This window comes from Hyaena hyaena, unplaced genomic scaffold (assembly GCF_003009895.1).
Source record: "Hyaena hyaena isolate Hyena2069 unplaced genomic scaffold, ASM300989v1 scaffold_32, whole genome shotgun sequence".
In the NCBI taxonomy this organism is placed as follows: Eukaryota; Metazoa; Chordata; class Mammalia; order Carnivora; family Hyaenidae; genus Hyaena; species Hyaena hyaena.
Window position 1 is genome coordinate 858,051 of NW_024080663.1, and position 22,953 is coordinate 881,003.

The window sequence follows — 22,953 nt, forward strand, 5'->3', positions numbered from 1 at the left end:
ATAGTACAAACTTCAGGATACAGCAAAGAGCACACAACACATTTTTTATGAGACTGACGTGCTGCCTACTTTATTAAGAACACATTACAATGCAATTTTTTAAAGAAAGGAAAGGTCATTTAAAGTGGGACTCACCACTCTTGGTCTTCTTCCTACCTTACTAGCCACTTAATCACAATTTCCTTTAGCGAATTTGCCTGTTCTTCTGTTTCTAAACATTAGTGTGCCCCAAGGCCTTAAGACCTCTTTTTTAATCCTTGCTCATGCTCTAGGTGTTAATTTATATCTCCAGACACATCTGTCAAACAGATATTTCCACTTGGATATTTCAATGGCATCTAAAACTTACTATGTCCAACACTGAACTCTTGCTTTCCATCTTTCAAACTGGCTCCTCTCCTACATCTCACCAATCTTTCTGTCCAAATAGATGCTACCACTTCTAATTTCTTTGTTTCTCTTAAGTTTTCTGTCTCTGGATTCTGTCTCTGTCTTAAAGTTTCTTTGTCGATCAGGATTGAATCAAGAGAAATAGTTCTGGTTGTTGCTCTCATTTTTCTTGAAGGGATGAAGTTATTAATCATTCAGGTGAAGAACATATCCAGTGTTCTGTTTTAAGAGTCTTACTGCTAACTTCTTAAAAGAAAATACCCCATTTTAGACTAGAGAAGAGTAAACTTGGTCCGCTGGGGGCAGCAGAGAACAGCGTGTTAGATACTTAGATCCTGAGACTGCCCCCAGAGTGATCGGTTACTAGGCAACTCTCATAAGCACCAGATAACTGCTATGATCAGGACTCAGCTCTGCTGTTTGGGCTGATGGAAGGTTAGGGAGAGTATTGAATGAGTGCAGATGTGGCTTTCAGAGTTGGGGCGCCACTGGACAGACGTGGCAGCTGTCACAGAGAGACAGCTGCTCCTGTATTCTCTGTAGGGATTAGCAAGATTCTCTAGTGAATCTGTAAACCACTGAAAGTGTTCTCTTTGTGGACTCCAGCTGGCTGCTCAATGGCACACTTTCCAGACTGAACCCTTATCTAGCTGTCAGTGAATTAGCTCATGCTGGATATGAACAGAAAGATTCACTATTTCCAGACTACCTGCAGTTGTTTTTCCTCTCTTTTTCTCACACATCCTGGTTTCGCCTTTGTCCCTTGATAGTATGTCCCCTCATGTAAAAAATAAACAGTGCACAAAATAAATAAAGGTGTCTTAAATACCTGAGTTATTCTTTGACTAGATATTGTTATGTGAAAAAAATTTCAGAATATGCAGAGAATACTATTTCTATTGCAAAAACAAAAGCTATATATATTTTCTGTTTTTTTTGTTTTTAAAAAATTTTAATGTTTATTTATTATTCAGAGAGAGAGAGAGAGAGAGAGACAGAGCATGAGTAGGGAGGAGGAGAGAGAGAGAGACACAGAATCAGAAGCAGTCTCCAGGCTCTGAGCTGTCAGCATAGAGCCTGACATGGGGTCAAAATCGAGGGCTGCAAGATCATGGCCTGAGCTGAAGTTGGACGCTTAACTGACTGAGCCACCCAGGTGCCCCCACTTATTTTTGTAAGTACAGAAAACTGCACATAAAGTCTTAGAGGGAAACATGTTGAACTGATAACAATGGTTGCTTTGGGGAAAGAAGATGGAATTGAATGGTATCTTTAGTGTTTCAGTTTCTGCAATTAAACTACGTAGAAATAGTATCTATGCAATTCATAATAATTGAAAAAGTCAGAATACAAGGAAAAATACACTAAACATTTTGGGCCATTTTAGGCAGAAGTCTGGAAAATTCTAGGGATTAGATGGTGTTCATTCAATTCTATCCCTTTAGAAGGCACTATTTGCCTACGCTGGCTCACTCTTGCATAGTCACTGAAAGCTTCTGTGCTTCATTCCAAAATTAATCCGGACCAGTACTTTTAGCCATTCTATTAATCCTCACCCCTACTTTTCTTGGTTCTCAAGTTTCCCTATTTTGTCCACACATTTCAGCTTGCGTTTTCATACTAGTTGCTTTGAAATTAATGACCAGGTTTGGATTTGCTCTCCTTATTTTGGTATTGTTTCATTGGTAGGAGTTTATGTTTGGTATTTGCCTTCAGGTTTTATGCAACCAGAGATTTTTGAGTAAAGGCTTCTGCTTCTGTATTTACCTTGGTGGCACTAGAGGATAGACAAACTCCTGCTTCCTCTGGTTAAGTTGAAGGTGGCAATCATCTTCACCTTAAGTCACTCATGTTTTAGAATTATTTTTCATTTTCAGAGCACATGATACTGTTTCATACATTTGTTCTTGGGGTTCCTGGTTCCTGCAACCTTATTTATTCTTATGCTCTATGTTTGTTGAACTTAAAATTCTACAACTTAGAAGGTTTACCTAATGGAGAACAAGTGTTCTTGCAACAATGGTTAGAGCTTCCAGCTTTCATTATAAATGTCACCTTGACCATACAATGTTTTGTGTGTAGAAAAAAACAATGGGGGTGTCTGGGTTGCTCAGCCAGTTAAGCGTCGGACTTTGGCTCAGGTCGTGATTTCACCGTTCATGAGTTCAAGCCCCGCATAAGGTTCTGTGCTGACAGCTCAGAGCCTGGAACCTGCTTCGGATTCTGTGTCTCCCTTTCTTTCTGCTCCTTCCTTGCTCACACTCTGTCTCTGTCTCTCTCTCAAAAATAAACATAAAAAAAATAAATAAAAAGGAACCAATGACTTTCTACTCAGTCGTTCACTCTATTCCTTTTCATTCTGGCTGTGGAGAGCGCAGTTTCTTTTCAATATTAAGACTATACTACATTTGTATATATTAAAGGCATTCACTTAACACAAAAGGACCCAAGCCATCTTGTAAATAAATAGCATTTTAAAAATTCACATAGCCCAAGAGCTGCTAAACAAAATTCTACAGTAAATTATACTATCCTTCATTGTTAAAGCTTGGGAAATTGAAATAAAACCTAAGTTATTACTGAATAGGACTAAGTTATTACTTAAATCGATGCTATATTCTTCCTTTCCTTGATTCCTTCTTAGTTTCTTTTCTTATTTGCTTTAATTGATTTAATAACAAGTGGGTAGAAACTTGAATATAGTATAACCCTAATTGATAGAAAATAGTAGAAGCCACGGATTGTAATTACCAAGACTTTTATCTTTATATCATGTCTCTAGATGATCAGCAGAGATTCTATTAATGATTTGGTAAAGCTGAGTCAAACTTTTAACATTTTACTTTGATCAGTGGTGCCATCTCTGGCACATAATTACAGAGCATTAATATTGTCTTGGACTAAATTAAAATGCTAAAAAAGTAAATAAGGTAATTAAAGAGAATAAAGAATGTCTTCCATGCTCTCATTATAATCAATAACCTGCCCTTAAAATGAACTGAAATTCGAGTCAAGTTTGAAAGGGGATAAAACAAAAGAAGGGGCTCTCTAGTATCCATCTTTCTACCATTAAATTAAGGTGAGATATTTAACATAGATTTTTTTTTTTAGTTCTTAAGAAGGGAAATTGAAAGTAATGACATAGTCCCTATCTCAGTGACTGCTTGTAGTTAGTGTGGATTTTCATCCATTGGTATTGACTACATGGTGCAATATATTGAGAAGGATCTGAGGCCATATCCGGTTTAGCAGTCAAGAGTATTATAAGCAACTGAAGATGACTGCTTGAGTGTGGGAATGACATCTTATGTTAATGTGCATTTCTTCACTCTAATATAAGACAGTAAAAATAATGTCATAAACAGGTTTTCAAGATCATTCTGGTGCCGGTGTGATGAGATATTATTTCATGAAAACATCACCACAACCCTACTTCTGTATCATTTACCTTCTTTATGTTAATGAAGACAGTGAGATTAGGGGGTTAAGTAACTTGCCTGAAGTTGAACAGCTATTAAAGAGCAGAGCTGGGATTTCAGCCGAAGTGTGTCAGACTTCAGACACTATGACAGTTTGCTTGGCCATGTAGCCATTTTATAATGGAGGAACTTAATTAGTTCTGATTATCAGAAAAGTTTCATGGATGAATTGGGACTTTTGGTAAACCTTGAAAAATGTGTGGTGTTTAATACTTGGAAAGAAATGAGATAAGGGAATAGCATTAGCAAATGTGGAAACATGAAAATGAGTCTTTGCATTTAATGAGGTGATTCAGTCAGCAGTATCGGGTGGGAAAGCAGTGAGGGCATTGTAGGTGTGGCCAGGTGACAAAGTGCTTTATTTATTTGATTTTTTATTTTATTTTTTAAAAATATTTTTTATTTTTGAGAGACAGAGACAGAGTGTGAGTAGGGGAGGGGCAGAGCGAGAGGGAGACACAGAATCTGAAGCAGGCTCCAGGCTCTGAGCTGTCAGCACAGAGCCTGATGCAGGGCTTGAACTCACAAACTGCAAGATCATGACCTGAGCTGAAGTTAGATGCCTAACCGGCTGAACCACCCAGGTGCCCTCCCCACACCCTTTTTATTCACTGTAAAGTTACAGTGCTTTAAATGTCTGAAAGAGTATGGATTTAACTCATAAGCAATGGTAAGTCACAGAACATTATTGATGAAAGCAATGCTTTAGGAAGATTAATGTTGGGCTATTGTCAGCAGGATTCATGAAGGTCGTGAGAAGTAGGAGAGATTATTAGAAGGCTACTACCATAGTCCAGAGATTTTGAGCATAGATCTAATTTTAGTGCTCACATTTTATTGAACAATGAAAAAAGATTTTTTTAAATGTTTATTTTTGAGAGAGAGAGAGAGACAGAGTGTGAGTGGGGGGAGGGGCAGAGAGAAGGAGACAGAATCTGAAGCAGTTTCCAGGCTTTGAGCTATCAGCACAGAGCCTGATGGGGGACTCAAACCCACAAACTGTGAGATCGTGACCCACACTGAAGTCAGATGTTAAACTGACTAAGCCACCCAGGCACCCCAAACAGTTTTTATGTTTAGATATTGAACTAAGCACTGGACATATTTTATCTCAATCCTCACAATATTATGAGGAAAGTATTATGATCTTCATTTTATGATAGAGAGGTCTAGATCACAAAGTTTAGTGGTAGAGCTGATCTTCAAATCCTGCGTGATCCAATTCCAGAGCTCCATGTTCCTCTTTTTAGAACAATAAGTAGGAAGGCCTAAATGTGAGTGTTCAGAAAGGAGGAGATGATAATTGACTTAGGGAGATATTAAAAGCAATTGGTTTCAACATTTTGGGCTACTGCCCACAGTAAGAAATAAGAAACTAATAAACCAGCATATTTATACTCACAGATATAATCTGAATAGCCTCATGAAACAGCATTTATTTACCCTTATCATATGTAATGCACTGTTTTTTTCTATGCTCTTTTATTAACATTTTTCTAATTGTTACCCACTAAAGATTTTTTTGTTTTCTTTTGTTTTTTTTTTATTTATTTCTAGGAGAGAGAGAGAGACAGCGTGAGCAGGGGAGGGTCAGAGAGAGAGGGAGTCACAGACTGAAACAGGCTCCAGGCTCCGAGCTGACAGTCAGCACAGAGCCCGATGCAGGGCTCAAACCCACGAACCGCGAGGTCATGACCTAAGCGAAAAGTTGGACGCTTAGTCGACTAAGCCACCCAGGCGCCCCCCACTAAAGATTTTATAATCCACTAATAAATGGGTTGTGGCCTCCAAACTAAAAAACTCTGAGCTATAAAATATGAAAGAGACAAAAAGTTGGAAGTCATCTCTAGGTTTTGCCTGAGTGTTGAAGAGAATGGTACCACTGATTGATAAAAATACAGGAGAAACTGGAAAGAGGAGTTTCCTGCAGCTACTATAACAAATGACCACAAACTCAGTAGCTAAAACCACAAATTTATTCTCTTACAGTTCTAGAGGCCAGAAGTCCAAAATCAGTAGCACCGGGCCAAAGTCAAGGTATTGGAAGAAGCACTTCCTCCAGATGCTCTAGTTGAGAATATGTTCCTGGTGTCTTCCAGCTCCTGGTGGCTGTGGGCATTCTGTGGCTTGTGGCCGTATAACTCCAATGTTTACCTCCACAGTCACATTGTCTTCTCTTGTGTGTAATCTCCTCTGCTTCTTCTTTTAATGATACTTAATGATTGCAGTTCGGGCACACCTGGAGGACCCAGGATAATCTCTTTCTCAAGACTCTTAATCCAATGACATCTGGAAAGCAATGACAACTGCATGTCTATAGAAATGTAGGTTTATCAGGTAATTATGACCCTTCCTTTCTTTCTTCCTTTTCTACTTCCTTCCTTTTCTCCCCCATTCCTCTTTCTTTTGTTCTTTCTTTATTATCCACCTAAAAAAAATCACAATATATTAGACATAGAGCCACTTTGTACAAACAGGGTAGTGCCTAGCACAGTATCTGTCATATATTAGGTGTTTGATAAATACTTGTTGAATTATTGTGATCATTTTTTTAAATGACCTCTCATTCTAAAAATTTAGTCTTTTTCTGGCCCATTATGTGAATCTTTCTAGCCATCAGAAATCTGCTTTCACAAGTTGGCAGGAGACCTGAGACAATATATGGTTTTGGTTGTAATCCTTCATTTTTACTTTCGAGGTAACAAAACCAGAGGAAACGTGATAGCAGTGGAGATAAAGAGAGGCCGAATTTGGATAAGATTGACAAAATTAAAGGCCACTTGAGAGTGGGTCCATTTTAGATGGTGGGTTTTGGATTTATTGAGTTGAAGCAGGGTCTCATCAATTGGGGTGGTTCTGCGTGAATCCCATGTTTTATGAAATGCTGAGTATAATAGGAAAGGCAGGTTGTTTGGTCCATCAAACATCATTCCGATTTGGCAGTGAGGTTCAGGGTAGAGAGTTAGTGGCTGTGGCCTAGAACCCTGTCTTGTCACTTTTCTCTGCCTGATTTTGGGCAATATACTTAGCCAAGCATGTCCTTCGCATTCTCAGTGGTAGAACGTCTGTAATACTGCAATATCTTTCACCTACAGTTCTTGTGAGACAGGATAATACATGTGCTTTGGTCAAAGTGAGTGCTCAATAAATGCTAATTCTTTTTTTGCTCTACTTTATTTGCCTTATTCATTCTCATTCTTTCATGAGTATACACTGGAGTTTTCCGGCAGCTTCATGATGTGTTGTAAGATACTGCAACAGATTAAATACAGAAGATGCGAGAATCCAGCAGTCTTCTGTTAAGCCAGGCACTAAAGAGATTTGCAAAAATTTAACAATACTACTTCTCTCACTAAACTCTTCTTTTTAAAAACAATCAGAAAAGTGATAGTAAAAAAAGTATTATGTTAATATTTAATGAATTTGCTTTGTCATTTAAAACTGAATTTGTGGGTAAGTAAATATTTCTCACTTTTTAATATTTAATACATATAGATATTGATATCACCTATATAAACAAATATCTCTTTGGGGTCCACAATAATTTTTAAAAAGTTGTAAAGGAGTCTGGACTGAAAATTTGAGAACTGTCAATTTAGAGGCATGAGAATGGGATCCAATAGGGTAGTATTTTTAGACCACCTTTTCCAAAGGAGAATCACCGAGGACAAAGCCCACAAAACGCAAAAGGAGTTGGTTATTCAGGTTTAATTTAGTCTGGCTGGACGGCTCCTCCCGAGCACCGGAAGAGTCCTCGGAAGAGCGCACCACCGAGCCATAGCTCGGGGTATATATGGTGGGGGGAGCAGGTGTACAGAAGCGAGAATTTTGCGGTTAGAGGTGGGGGTTGCTTAACAGTTGCTTGAAGAACATGTTTGACCGTTCTAATCACAATGTTCACTAAAGATTTACATCTCAGGGGCTTGCTGCAGCCAGGAGGAGCTAGGTTGCTCAACCCCTGACCTTTTACCCAAATAGAGTTTGAGATCAAACAATGGTTGGTATGTCCTCATTTGCAAGCCCCTCACCTTTTGGCCCAAGGGAGATTTTACAGTATCAACTTCTCAGGGTCCCAGCTCCATTGAACATCTTACTAAATGTGGTTCCTTTCGTGACAGCTGACAAGTAGCTGATGAAGAAAAAGCTTGCTAGAGGTGAACTTCTGGCAGGGAGTGATAAGGGGAATTATAGCTGGTGACTTTGGGAGACATGATAGGCCTGGAAAGGGTGCTTTTAGATAGAGCTAAGCCTGTCTGTTCAGTTCTTCCCACTACTGTTTATTTTTCCTCTTCAAGTTTTTATTTAAGTTCCAGTTAGTTAGCATACAGTGTAATATTCATTTCAGGTGTAGAGTTTAGTGATTCAACATTTCCATACAACACCAGTGCCCTTAATCCCCATTACCTATTTCACCCATCTCCCTGCCCACCTCCCTTCTGGTATCCCTCAGTCTGTTTCCTGTTCTGCCCCTTTTTCTCCCCCCCATGTTCATCTATTTAAGAGTGCTCTAGGATAAAAGATTATGATTATATATTTTAAGAATTATTTGTTTTATAAATTTTTTAAGTCATGCTTTTGGAATGCAAAGTGTCCACCAGAGACTATTTCTGGAAAAGGTTTAAGTATAACTGCAGAGAGCTATGTCATCACCTGAGGCTTTATATGGAAGAACTAAAATTCTACTGACTGAGTTGAGACTGTTCATATTCCATGAAGTTTTAGGATAGAAAACCAGCTCTGTGGCATCCTTATTTATTTATTTATTTAAAAGTTTTTTTAATGTTTTATTTATTTCTAGGAGAGAGAGAGAGACAGCGTGAGCAGGGGAGGGTCAGAGAGAGAGGGAGTCACAGACTCTGAAACAGGCTCCAGGCTCTTAGCTGGCAGTCAGCACAGAGCCCGACGTGGGGCTCAAACCCACGAACCACGAGATCATGACCTAAGCGAAAGTCGGACGCTTAACCGACTAAGCCACCCAGGCGCCCCTGTGGCATCCTTATTTAAAGTGTCTATCAAAAATCCTGTAAAGAGGGGCTTTTGGTAATTGTGAGTAGTTTTTAAGGTGAAATATTAAATAGTGTTCTTTTCCCTCCCTTCTCTCCTCTTCAAATGGTTTTAGAGACTTTAGTAGTGTTGATTGCCAACCAGGGATCACAGGTCAAGGTGTATATGACACCATCTATTTTCCAGTCTGCACTTGTGAGTCATAGTCTGCACTGGAATGTTTCATATTTTCAGATTCATTGTCTTTTCCTAGCCCTAAAAATTTTCTTTTGCAAAAAAACTTATCCAAAACAAAGATTAAAGGCTTAAGAAGAAATGAAACTCCTGAGTTTCAAAGTGAATTATGCAAAATTAAATAATTCTTTTGCATTATGTCATTTACACTTTCCAAGGTTTCAGTTCTATGCAGTCTGATTCTTTGCACCTTTTGTAGTTAATTGAAATAATTTGCTAATTACTGTTATGCCTTAATAGAGTTGCCAGAAAAAAGAGAGTAAAATTGTATTTCAGAAAAACAATGAATCAATTTTTTTGTATAATTACATTCCCCAAACTGCATAGAACAATATTTATATTGGTTGTTTATCTGAAATTGAATTTAAGCAGGCATCCTTATTTTAATTAGCTAAACTTGGCAACCCTACCTAAGCACAACTAGGTTCTTTTATTTGGCTTAGAGTATATGGAACAGACAGGTATTTTCAAATGGTTTTGTAGTTAAAGAAACTGCATAATTTTCTCAATGAAATAACTATTACTTGGTAAAAAGTGTTCTTATATGTGAAACAGAGCCCTTAGTTCTCAGAAACGGAGTCCAAAAATTAGCACTGGTCTTGCAAATCAAGTTTTACAGCTTAGCTTGGCTTGGGAAACTTTCCTTTCTGGTTACTGGGTGAGCTAGCTCCACCCAGCTGCTGAAGTGAGATACAAATTGTAACAAAACCGGAAGTTGGTACGGCTGCCTTTGCTTCTCAAGGTAAGTGTCGCCTTCTATTCTCTCTAAGTCAGGACTCTCCGCAAAGCGTTTAAAAATTGAAGCCGGCTAAGGAAATAGTACAGAGAGCAGGCGCCTGGGATGATAGGGACAGTCAGCGACGCACAATGAATGCTTTAACAAATTATGTTCTGGAGCTTGTATTGAGCTAATGAGTGTGCACAAACGAGTTGGGTTAATATGTCACGTGACTTTGACTAACGAGCTTTAATCCCAGAAAAGGGTGGTTGTAAGTAGAGTCGTGCTTGGGATCCGGAAAAGCACGGACTTTATTCACGCACGGGGGTTTCTTTCTTTTTTGAAAATTTGAAGCTGTCGGAACTCCCTTTTATATTTAAACCTAATGGCAGTTTACCTGTATGCAGATTATTTAGAGCCTTACTTGGCTTTTAAAGTGTGCTTTAATCTAGAAATGTTATCTCCCCTCACTCCTGGTGTGCCTTTAGAATTTAAGAAAGGCTCTGAGGTGACTCGGTGTTATCTCTGCCCTGCTCTCCACCCCCTTCCCTTTCTTTTCTTTTTCTTTTTTTTTTTTTTTGCATTTTGTCAGTGCTTGCCCAGGGGGCAAAGGAGATTATTCAATTTGTAAATGCATTATCCAGGGATATTTCCTTACAAAGCTAAACTTGAGTTCAGATATTTTCTTTCTCTTCTGAATTGGAGAAGAAGTAGAAAGATTTGAGTACTGTACAGAGGTGGAGACTAAAATTTGGTTTATTGATTTATTGAAAACAGTGAGCTAAACTTTTTAGAGGACGGTTTTGTTTGGAAGGATGAGTTCTAATAAGTTGTTTAATAACTAAACATGTTGATTCTTTTGGCCAACTGTAGCTTTGTTTCACACCTGTCCATTTAGGTAATGTCAGATTCTCTGGAAATCACACTGTACAAGTACTGTTTTCAAGGTACACTGATAGTGTGACAGGAGATCAACACGTGGGGCACCTTTGCTGCTGCTTGTAGGAGCTGGTCATAAGGCAAGTCACCAGCAGGGGCAGGGCTGATAAAATTTTTTATTAGCAAAATCAAAGTTTCTGGAGGTTCTGAAAAGAGAACAGTTACTTAAGGTTGGCAGAAATAGGCAAGACTCCACGCAAAGAAGATTATAATGGAAGGCCTGGTTTATGGTGGCCACTGTGCTAGGTGCTTTAGGCGTATTTATTTAATCTTCACAAAGCACTTTGATGTTGGTTGCGTTTTCTGTAACAAAATGAGAAAGCTAAAGCCTGGTGAGGTTAGAGAATTTGCTCACAGTCACTAAGGTGGTGCGTGCTGGATTCAAACCGGCAGCTGGATTTTTCGAACGATGTGATTTCAGTGTTCATTAGTGTTCACTGTTTCATAGGATACAGTAGTTGATGGCTTTGGAAATGCACCTTGAAAGAGGGGAGGAGGTTTTATTTACTAAAAACCAAACAAAACCCATAAGAGTAACATAGAATGTTTGATAATAGATAAAAGAAAAAAGCTAAACAATTTTCTGGTATTTCTTTACAGCCTTTATATCTATCTATCTATCTCTGTATTTTATAGTTATAAATTATAATTTTTATTATACTTATATTATAAAGCACTACATGCTTCAAATTTTTAAAAGTATTTTTATATTCTGTATTATATATTTTCATATTATAAATTTTTGTAATTTTTATGTAAACACCCTTTTCAAAAAATAAGCACAGTACAAAGAGGATTAAAAAGAGGAAGTCCACTCCTCTTCCCCGATTGAAAACACTCTCCTGGTGGTAACCACTATTGAGAACAGTTAAAGTGTAGAATAGATGGGTTTTTTCTTTTCCCTTTAACTTTTAAGTGATAAATCTTTCAGTATACTAAATATCATTTTGCAGTCTGCTTCTTTTCATTCCTTCCTGGGCATGAGCATGTTTCCACTTAGGTACATGCAGATTCATGTCTTCGGGTTTTTGTGAAAGGAGTTGATACTTGCAAAAGCACTTAAAGGAATGCCTAGGTCCCATAAAGCACTCAGTAATCATTGCCTGTTATATTTGTCATTGACTATTTTATTTCATTCTTTTTAAGTGAGTATGCCATATTCTATAGTTTTAATATAGCATAGTTTATTTTGTAACCACCAAGATTTCTGCCATTTTCTAAATAATTTTTGTATAATTGTGAGTTTTTCTGTAGGATAATTCCTGGAGGTGAAATTTCTAGGTCAGAGGTTAAACATAGTCAGTAGGATACTGTCAAATTTCCTCCAAAAATATTGTGACAATTGACATTCTTCACTGTGTATGAGTGTGCTTATTTTTCTACATCCTTGCTGATACTGGATATTATCAGTCTTTTGCATTTTCCATGAAATGACAAGCAATGGATTTTTTTTTTTACATAAAAGGCATAGTGTACAGAGAATTTTGTATCTTATTCCTTACCATTTAACATATATCCATTCTTTTCATGAGGAGGAATTTGGCAGATGAAATATGGAGGTCCCAGTTAGAAGGCAGAACATGGGGAGAAAGAGTGTTGCTTATTCCAGAAATAAGTCCACATGGTACCTTGTCACTAGAGCATAGGAGAAAAAAAATCCTTAAACTTAGGATCTCATGGTGGTGTGTAGGACAGATCAGAATGGTGACACAGAAACAAGGAGGTCAATTGAGAGTGTTTCATTATTTTGGTGACAGGTGATGAAGGCTTTGTGCTTTGGTCATGGTGGAATGGAAAATAGCAGATAGATGTAATAGAGAGAATGGAGAGTAGAAGAGAGATACAGAAGGGATAGGTAGGAGAGCGGAAGGGCGGAGGAAGAATCTGTAGGGTTGTTTGGAAATTGGGGTCCAAAAGAGTGTTTGGGGTAAAATCTTGAGAATATGGGGGTGTGAAGTCTTACTGACTAGAAATGTGCTGCCAGGTTCCCATCAAAATAGGGAAAAACTAGTCTGGAGGAAAAGATGATGAATTTCATTGCATACCAGTTGAGCTTATTGTCATCCAAACAGAATTCTATATACAGTTGGAAATATGAGTCAAAGCATTGTGGAGATGTAGAGTGGGGGTAATTGGAAGATTTGAGAAATATCCTAGGGATGAAAATTGAGGCTATGGAAGTGATGAGCTTGCAGAGAAATGTGGGGGCCAAGGTAAAACATCTTGGGAATGGATATATTCATCATGTATGAGACATGGAGAGGAACCAGACTTAATAACAGTATTTTCTACAATGACTGTTTTCTAACATTTGGCCTTGGATTTAGGTAGACAGTCCCTTTAGTGGCTCCCAAAAGTCCATGATCACTTTGTTCTTTCTGATTTTGGTTCTTTTATTGCTCCCATTCAAGTTGTGCTCATTCCAAAACCCTTTTTCCTCCATTGTTTACCTACCATGTCAACCTTAAAGGTCTGATCTGAATCTATGGTTAATCTTATTGGTTAAAACCTCAGAAATCAGATCAGAGACTATACTTCTCACCACTCATTTGCTGTGACTCTGAAAAATGTCTTAATCAGTGCCCTATTTTACAATGTGGGGACAATAATACCCCTCATGCCTTCATACGTTGTTTTGAGGAAGGCATACTAAGTACCTGACTTGATGCCTGACATGTTGTAGGCCCTTGGCAATTGTTAGCTCTTCTATTCTTATTTTCTCCCATACCTCTAAATTTCTACAGTGAAGTGCCTTTTTCCCTATTCTACCCTGTGTGATCTGAGACCATAGTTTTTTATAAACTCTGAGTTTCAATTTGCATACAACAAAAACTTCTTGATATGTTTCTTCCAAGGACTAGAGTTCATTTATGTGATGTACCTGCTGTGATGACTAGAATGGAATGGCATTCAATAAATTACATCCCTTAAATATTAGATTAATGACATTTACTTTTGTTTCATCTGTTAATTTTACATCTTTAGAGAAGGGGGATTCCACGTTGTACCCAATTTTGAGTTGAGGACAGGGTTATTGCGAAGGCCATGTGAATGATCCAGATGAAAGCTCTATATCATGTAGTAAGTCTTTTTTTCCAGAGATGAATAAAGATGATGGAAAAACTCCTTGCTGATGATGTTGTGATTAGGGGAATCAGGATTAGAGTGTAGAGTGCCCTATTACTTTTTCTTCAGTGGCTTCCCTCTGTTTTCCTTTTTCTTGCTTTTACTTAAACTCTCAACTCTTTTTCAGAATTCTTTTCAATCATCTTAAGTTCTTAGACCTGACAGATCTCAAATTGGTGTTCAGCATGTCATTTTTAATGCCTCTTTGTTTTTTAGAACCACCTCTGAAAATGTCATAGCTACAATTGTTAATTAAAAAAATCTTTTTTTCTCTTTGCTTCCTGCTGTGCAAATGGAGTCTGAAGCATTTTCATCTGAGGAAGTGGAAATACTTGACCTATTTTTCAATTTCTCTATAATTTGAGATTCTGCTAACAAAGTCAATTTAATTCTTGATATGGAAGTTTTCTATGAAAGTAAAGTTAAGTTGCTGGAAAGAAGAGGAGCACATTTTTGGAAACATTTCAGAAGGCTTGAACAAATTAAATGCAGATGAATAAGAGAATAAGATGTTTTCATTGAATAAACCCATCCCTTGTGTCCAAAATCCTCCCTGTTGCATGACTTATTTTTTTTTTTTCTTTAGTTCTGAGAACTCTCCTTTTTAGTTGAAATCCTTGATGCCCCCAGTTTAGAGCTTGATTCAAGGCTAAACCTTAATGGTCAGTCTATGGTGTAAAGTAGTATTTTTCAGACTACAGGTTAAGATCCATTAGTAGGTTGTGCAATAATGATTCAGTAGGATACATAAACCAGCATTAAAAAAAGGAAGGAATAGAGAATGTATGAAATTAGAGGCACTTGGGTGGCTCAGTCGGTTAAGCATTTGACTTTTGATTTCGACTCACGTCATGATCTCACAGTTTGTGAGATCAACCCCTGGTTCAAGAGAATTGAGCCCTGCATTTGTCTTCATGCTAAAGGCATGGAACTTGCTTGGAATTCTCCGTCACTTCCTCTCTCTCTTTGTCCCTCTTCTGGTTTCTCCCTCTCTCTCTCTCAAAAAAGAAAAAGGTATTAAAAAATAGGAGATATGTAACTTTATCCCATGTGGTAAAGGTAAATAATATCTCTTAAAATATTTGTTGAGTCATAATATAAAAATATTTATTGTGAGTGTGGTAAAAAATTAAATAAAATCCACTGTATATAGCAAAAAACAAAACAAAAACCACACAACCTTTTCCAAATTATTTAACTATTTTATAGTGAACTCTTCTGGTTAAGTTTTTGCTTTTTTTTTTACAACTCATTTTTCATAATTAAGAAAACCTAAGAAAATCTTGTTACCTCATACTTGTGCATTGTTTAAGACTCTCCCTGGGTGCTTCTACTCATATCTTGGGTGATGTAGATTGAGTTTACTGGGCTGAGATCCCATAATTTTTTGTGGCTATGTTAACTTTTGAACTTTTTGATGCCTTAATTTAAAATGTATGACTAGGGGCACCTGGGTTAAACATCTGACTTTGGCTCAGGTCATGATCTTGTCGTTCATGAGTTTGAGCCCCCCATCGGGCTCTGTGCTGACATCTCAGAACCGAGAGCCTGCTTCAGATTCTGTCTCCCTCTCTCTGCCTCTCCCCCACCTCCTCTCTCTCTCTCAAAACAAATAAACAAACATAAAATGAATGACTAACCATGAGAGCTAGAGCTTGATTGCAGTATAACTAGACTTGATTAGTTATTTGCTAGTTTAATCACCTGACTAGGTTTTAACAGGTATACTTTTCTCCATTTCTTCTTTTTCTCACATGTTCTTGGAGTGACGCATAAAGGGAAATTTAATGACCAATTTATTTAAAAAATTCATAAGTAACATAGATTATTCTAATGACTTTCTTACATCTAAATATGTTTATATAATTTTTTAAATGTTTTATTTATTTCTGAGAGAGAGAGAGAGACAGTATGAGCAGGGGAGGTTCAGAGAGAGAGAGAGGGAGACACAGAATCTGAAGCAGGCTCCAGGCTCTGACCTGGCAGTCAGCACAGAGCCCGATGCGGGGCTTGAACCCACGAACCGGGAGATCATGACCCGAGCCGAAGTCGGATGCTTAACTGACTGAGCCACCCAGGCGCCCCCTAAATATTTTTCAATTGGATTCTTCTCATTTTATCCGAATTTTACCTTGCTGTCATTAAATATATTGTCTTGATAAATATTACTTGCCTCTGTGGTCCACAATCACAAAAATAATGAAATATTCATGCAAGTACAATGATTCATTATTTAAATAATAATACATTTGTTTTGATGTTTTGCCATTGTGTGAGATGTAAGTAGAACATGTTATAAGCAGTCATCATACTTTTTACTAATTGCTTGTTTTTCAGGCAAGAAAGAAAACTATACATATTTCATCAGCTTTGGGAATATTTCAGTTAGGATCAGGATAACTTTCCTTTTAATTCATTAGCTACTAGGTCTATCTTTGTCATGGGATGACAAAATGCAACTTATGATATCTTTTTGTTTTATTTTCTATATTTGTACCCACTGTGGATTGGGAATATTAAAAACTTTAAAAATCCTACAAAATTGGTGGGAGTTCTTTCAGTGCTTGAAAGAAGACCTCATAATAGTTCATTATCCACATTACATAATTTTAACTAAATGTCTTTATGAATAACTCCTTATTCCCTTTCATAACTATGCAATCTGTTGGCATTGGTTGGCTAATGAGTTAAAGTATTACTTTGAAAAAAGGCTGTTCCTTAAACCATAACTGGAAAATCATCATTAGCCACTGTAATGACAATAGAGCTGCACCCTGAATGGTCAGCATCTGACCAAGGTCAAAGACATTTCTGGCTTACTTCCCTCCCTGACCATGCTTGTTATATTTTCCTAATGAATGACAGGTCATGGTGCCTTAGTCACTTCCCTTTCCTCGCTTATACTTCTTGATCTGCTAATTCCCAGTATCCTCTCCCACTTTGTTTTCTTTTTCTTTCTTTTTTAAAATTTATTTTTAAGTCTTTATTTATTTTGAGATAGAGTGAGTGGGAAGGTGGCAGAGAGAGAGAGAGAGAGAAAGAATCCCAAGCAGGCTCTGCACTGTTAGTGCAGAGCTGATCACGAGGCTCATACTCACCAACAGTGAGATCATGACCTCATCTGAAGTGGGTTGCTTAACCGACTGAGCCACCCAGGCACCCCCACTTTGCTTTCTTAACATCATAATGTTAGGCATGAAGGCGATCCTGAATTTATTCTGGTTTATCTACTATATTTCACAAATGAAGAAGCCAAGACAGAGATTATATAACTGGATTGACGTTATTCAGCTATGCAGTACATAGCAGAGACTAGAAATTATGTCTTGTTTCCACTTTCACCTGACAGGAGGTCAGTGCCAAATAAATATTTGCTAAACCGGGCTGACTCTTCCCCATACCATCCTTTAGTTGGGTGGCACATTACTGCATTTAATCTTCATGATAATTTGGCTGCAGTCCTGTGGTTAAAACTATGACCTTGATCCTCTCTAGCAAGCCTTGTGTGGTCCTAAAAGCAGGTCTGCCCCTAACAAAAGCACCTGAAAGTCATGTTTTAATAGAAAAAATTCCCCTTCTCCAGTCTTTAGTCTTCTTTTTCTTCCTCTGCCCCAGTTTTATTGAGAAATAATCGATATATATCACTGTATATGCTTAAGACAGTTATTTTTCTAAATATAGTTTCCTATAGTAATCAGCCATTTTCAGAGTTATGCTTTTCTTATTACTCTTGAGAGAAATTTTATGCTTCTCTTATAGATTTTTTTTCAGAAGCTCTTGATTTATTTGCTCTTCTTGCTTATTCTTAAATGGGAAAAATTCTACCTAGCTTGATGTTTGATAAAAGATAGGGGTATATTGTACTATTCAACCCTACGGTATCTACCTGATAGCTCCTGCTATAAGGTGCAGGGCTGGTTGAAATGTGTAGCCCCCAGCAGAATTTCTGGTGTCTAGCAGGAATTCTGTAGTTTAGTTTTTGTCCAATGTGGGGTTTGTAATTTATATGACTGTAAAAGGGTAATTTATTCTAGTGATTCTAAGGGTGCTTTTATTTAGTCTAATCCATTTCTGCGGAGAATGAACTACTTCACGGGTTCTGCCCATCGGCAGCCTCTCCACAAGTGACTTTACTGCTATGTAACATGTCCCTGCTGTCTTCCTCAAGTCTTGTTATTTGCTGTGATTGGCAGGTTCTGAATATAAACACCAAGTGAAGTGGTTGATGTAGGCTACCAGAGGTTGGGACTGACATAAAGTAGCTGGTTGTCTGTTAGGCAGATGGTAAGAGGCAGGTACTGGATGAGAGAAGAAAATTGCTTGGACTGACAATTGTGTTTCATTATTCAGAAGTGCCTGGGCTGAAGGTAATAGGAATGGTGTTTCTTGCAATTGGTTGTCTGTTATCCTCAGTTTTCAGTATTACAAATTAAATTACCCACCCTGTCATCATGATTAATGTACTGGGAAATTGGGAGAAGTCATATCAGATATTTATTTAGGTGACAGTATTTAAGTCCAGAAGAAACATTTCTTATTTATTCTTTATGCTTCCTGGGATAAAGTGGAATAGAACTTTTTGCTTTTAGTGAAAATCATGCTAATGAAAGCTAACATTTATTATCATTCCGTGTCAGACTTGAACTTGTATCTTCATTTTATTAAAATAACTTGTAAGGTGGGTGTTAATTTTTCAGGTAGGGAAGTAGAGGCTTGAGTGATTTGGTTAAAGTTTCATAACTGGTAATTGGTAGAGTCGAGATTCAAATCCAGGTCAGACTTCAGATATCACATTCTTTTTATTACGTATTTTTGAGAATATGGTTAGCTGTCTGTTGAAAGAAAGTTTTCTGGGATTATTATTCTGTCATATGAAACCTTTATATTTTAATTATGTATGAAGACTATGTGCTTTTAATCTTTTTTTTTTTTTTTGAGATGGCAGTTCCTGGATTTACCTTTGGTACCTTCATACTTGTGTTGCACATTAGTTCTGTGGCTAATTATCCCAATGGAAAAGTAGGAAAGTCATGCCATGGAATGGTTCCTGAACACGGTCATACTGCACGCTCTGATCCTGTTCACAACATTTCAGTGAGTCAGATGACATTCAGACCAGGAGACCAGATTGAAGGTACTGTGTTGGGATTAACTATTTTGCATTTTGAGTTTCCTTCTTTTCTTGTACATTGAATCTTTATTACTGTTTGATTTATAAAGTTTCATTTAAATCTATCCACCTGTTTCCATAAGATACTATCCTCTTAAGCTTCTCATTTTGTGTTTAACTATTACACATGACTATATTAAGTAATATATCTACTCCCTAAGCAGAATAGGTTTTTAAAAGAAAATTTAAAAAATTAAAAAAAAATGTTTATTTATTTTTGAGAGAAAGAGAGACAGAGCATGAGCAGGGGAGGGGAACACAGAATCTGAAGCAGGCTCCAGGCTCTGAGCTGTCAACACAGAGCCTGATGTGGGGCTTGAACTCACAAACCGTGGGGTCATGACCTGAGCCGAAGTCAGTTGCTTAACCGACTGAGCCACCCAGGCGTACCCTCCCCCTCCATTTAAAAAAAATGTTTGCTTATTTTTGAGAGACAGAGTGCAAGTGGGGAAGGGGCAGAGAGAGAGGGAGATGCAGAATCCAAAACAGGCTCCAGCCTCTGAGTTGTCAGTACAGAGCCCGATGCAGGGCTTGAACTCACGAACTATGAGGTCATGACTTGAGCTGAAGTCGAACTATGCAGAATAGGTTTTAAATACATTTTTATCATTAGTTAATATATCTTTTAAAAACAATACTATTAACTCAATAGAAGAGGAAACCAAAGTTTATCTTACCTGGTTTAAGGTATAATAAACCCTTATCCTTCTTGGTATAGTGTAAATTCTTATGTTTTTCTGATTCTTTGGGTGAAAGGCAAGCTGACTGTCAAAAGTGTATCTATAACAGTGTTTTACAAACTATTTTCTGCAACTTCATAAATACAAAATATTAACAAACTCTGACAAAAGCAGTGTATAGGTAAGTCAGCTTGAAATACTCTGTGTGTTGTATGTATTGAGAGTTTCATACTGCATAGTAGGATGTTGAAGGCTTTGGGAGTTTTCAGTAAAGAAACAAATATTTATTTTCATTCATCAATTTTTGAACTAATGTGGCCCCATGGACACCTCCCTGACCATCACCTACCTTTTTTTTCCCGTGGAATTGGAATGGCTGTTAACATCTCACTGAGTGAATGTCCTATGGAGCACAGTTTAGAACTTCTTTGTCTGTGGGATTATTTCTACCATTTTCTCTCCTGGAGTAGTTTTGTGTATATATATGCTAGATTCTAACTGTGAGATGCCTCCTCTAAACAGTTTCCTTTTGGGGATGTTGCTAAACTTCTTAAACTATCTTTTTGTTTATTTTCAGTTACTTTGTCGGGGCTACCATTTAAAGGCTTTCTCTTAGAAGCATGTAATGCTGAGGATGTGAGTGGCCCTCCTGTTGGCTCCTTCACATTGATTGACAGTCAAATGTCACAGCTTCTGACCTGTGAAGATATACAGGTTTGTGTTGTGTTTGAAACTGATGTTAGTTTCCATGGATCTTTTCATTACAAGATGAAAAGCTAAGGGTTGTAAGATAATGACATTACCCATGTTTTGCAGACATTCTAAGTAGATTCACAATGATCAAGCTTTCCCTGTAATTTTCCTATTTGCAATATATTTTTACAGATCAGCATCTTAGAAAAGGCAGTAGCTTGAAGGGTTTATAGCTTTTGATATTTTATGTAATATTAACTCTTATTATATTGATTTTTTAAAGGGTGTTAATGTTGAAAATTGGATTCTAGAATGGGACAGAAGTATAATTTTTGTTATTCATTCATTCATTCATTTAATGAACATTTATTATACCAAGAGCTATCCTTGTGCAAGGGATATAGTAATGAACAAGACTTACTTCTGTTCTTCGAAGAGCTGAGAGCCTTACACATAAGTAGAACATATGGACATATGATGGATGATACATAAGTAGAACATAATATGGGACAGATACACAAGTAGAACATTTTGATGACAAATTAGAGGCATTGGGTGGGTGGGAAGCAAAGCAGGGGGTGTCACACACACATAGGCTGGAGGAGGTGATCTCTATGTCAGACCTCAATGAATGAGTAGGAATTTGCCAGGTGAATGAGGGTGGGAAATGAGATTGTTCAAGGGAAGGTCATTGCTAAAATATAATGCTATGTATGTGGAGGCAGGATTTTTTCTATTTATGAATTTCCTGGATTCTCTTTGTAGCTATTTTTTTTTTTAATATTTTATTTATTTCTAGGAGAGAGAGAGAGAGACAGCGTGAGCAGGGGAGGGTCAGAGAGAGAGGGAGTCACAGACTCTGAAACAGTCTCCAGGCTCTGAGCTGGCAGTCAGCACAGAGCCCGATGCGGGTCTCGAACCCACGAACCACGAGATCATAACCTAAGTGAAAGTCGGCCGCTTAACCGACTAAGCCACCCAGGTGCCCCTCTTTGTAGCTATTAATGGAAGAAATACTAATTTATAGTATAAATTAAATAATGAGCAGGCTATTATACAGCATTGGCATACCCAGTATTCATAACTGTTTTCAGTTCTTAAATTTCTGCTGACTCTATATATAGAGTCAACCACCAATCTGGCATTAACCAGCCAACATGTATTTGTTGAGTACCTGAGTCCCTGTTCTAAATAAAACAGTATTTACCAGAATGCCAACATCATGCAATGCTAGATTACTTTGAAAAATGACATTAGTTCCAGCCATGCTCAACTATTGAGTGACTGAATGGTAGTTCTTCTCCATTTTGTTTCAGGGATATGCTGTGAGTCACACAAATCCATCCAAGAAAACAAAAATTAAAGTCTACTGGAATGCTCCAAGCAATGCTCCGAATCACATAAAGTTTCTGTGAGTAGGAGAGCTTACAAATCTGCAACTAGTAAAATTAAAATAATGGTCTGTATCATTTTTGATATCTATTGGACATTTACCTATATAGGAGAGGTTTGGTGTAGAATGACACCACCTTACTATGATAAGTGACTATTTTTCTTTTTGTTTGATTATTCCACTAATCCCAAGACCTAACACATAATAGGTACTTAATACACATCTGGTGAGTGAATTGAATATTGCAGTGTCTTCACACTAAGAAGTATTAATTAATACTTACTTGATTTCATATATGGTGTATGCACTAATACATTTATTTAGATTGTTCTTATCTTAATATGATAATATGAAAAAATTACTAAAATTTGGATGAATTTTTGTAGTGTTACAACCTGAGGATTAGATTAGTAAGACTTCATGCCCTCAGAATTATGACTTCAGTAGAATTAGAAGTCTGTTTCCCTTAATCCTATGTGCAAGGGGAAGTGGAATGTCATAAAACAGTAATGATAACTGAGTGGTGTTAGAGATATATATATATTTTTTTATCAAAAAAATGTTTTAGTGTTTATTTTTGAGAGAGAGAGAAGGATACAGAGGGTCTGAAGCAGGCTGTGTGCTGACAGCAGAGAGCCCAATGTAGGGCTCAAACTCATGAACCCTGAGATCACGACCTGAGTTGAAGCAGGATGCTTAAGGGACTGAGCCACCCAGGTGCCCCTAGAGATGTGTATTTTAAGGGAAATTGGTCTTCTGCCGTGTCTGTCTGTTTAGATTCACTTTGTACAGGTGCTAGCACACAGTAAGACAGCTTCGCACCTGCATGTTGTATGGAATGTGGAAAGGGAACATGACGCCAGTAATCTGGTGTTGCTGATGCAGCCTCTGTCTAACTTCTTGCAGTAGCTGTCTGCTACACATGCTCTGTGAGATAATTTGAACAGTGCACTATGCAATAAGTAGTAGTATGTTCTTTATGTCAGAGAATAGAAGTCTGTGCAATTTAGTCCTTAGATCTGGCACTTGCTGGGAGTATGCCGAAAGAGCAGACAAGGAAGAGAGAACAGAAGAAAAGAAAGAGCAAGAGCGAGCAAGAGAACAAGGGAGATAAAAGTTTATTTAGT

General features: G+C 37.5%; 1 protein-coding gene across 1 annotated transcript in view; it reads left to right on the forward strand.

The window, feature by feature from the left end:
- The first annotated feature begins 9,834 nt into the window (after positions 1 to 9,834).
- FRRS1 (ferric chelate reductase 1) overlaps positions 9,835 to 22,953 on the forward strand; it is a 43,577-nt gene continuing 30,458 nt past the window's right edge. The window contains exons 1-4 of the mRNA XM_039228420.1: positions 9,835 to 9,849; positions 18,829 to 19,024; positions 20,318 to 20,454; positions 21,750 to 21,844. Of these exons, the coding sequence (XP_039084351.1) occupies positions 18,829 to 19,024; positions 20,318 to 20,454; positions 21,750 to 21,844 (428 nt within the window). The 5' untranslated portion in view covers positions 9,835 to 9,849. The remainder of the gene's footprint in view (positions 9,850 to 18,828; positions 19,025 to 20,317; positions 20,455 to 21,749; positions 21,845 to 22,953) is intronic.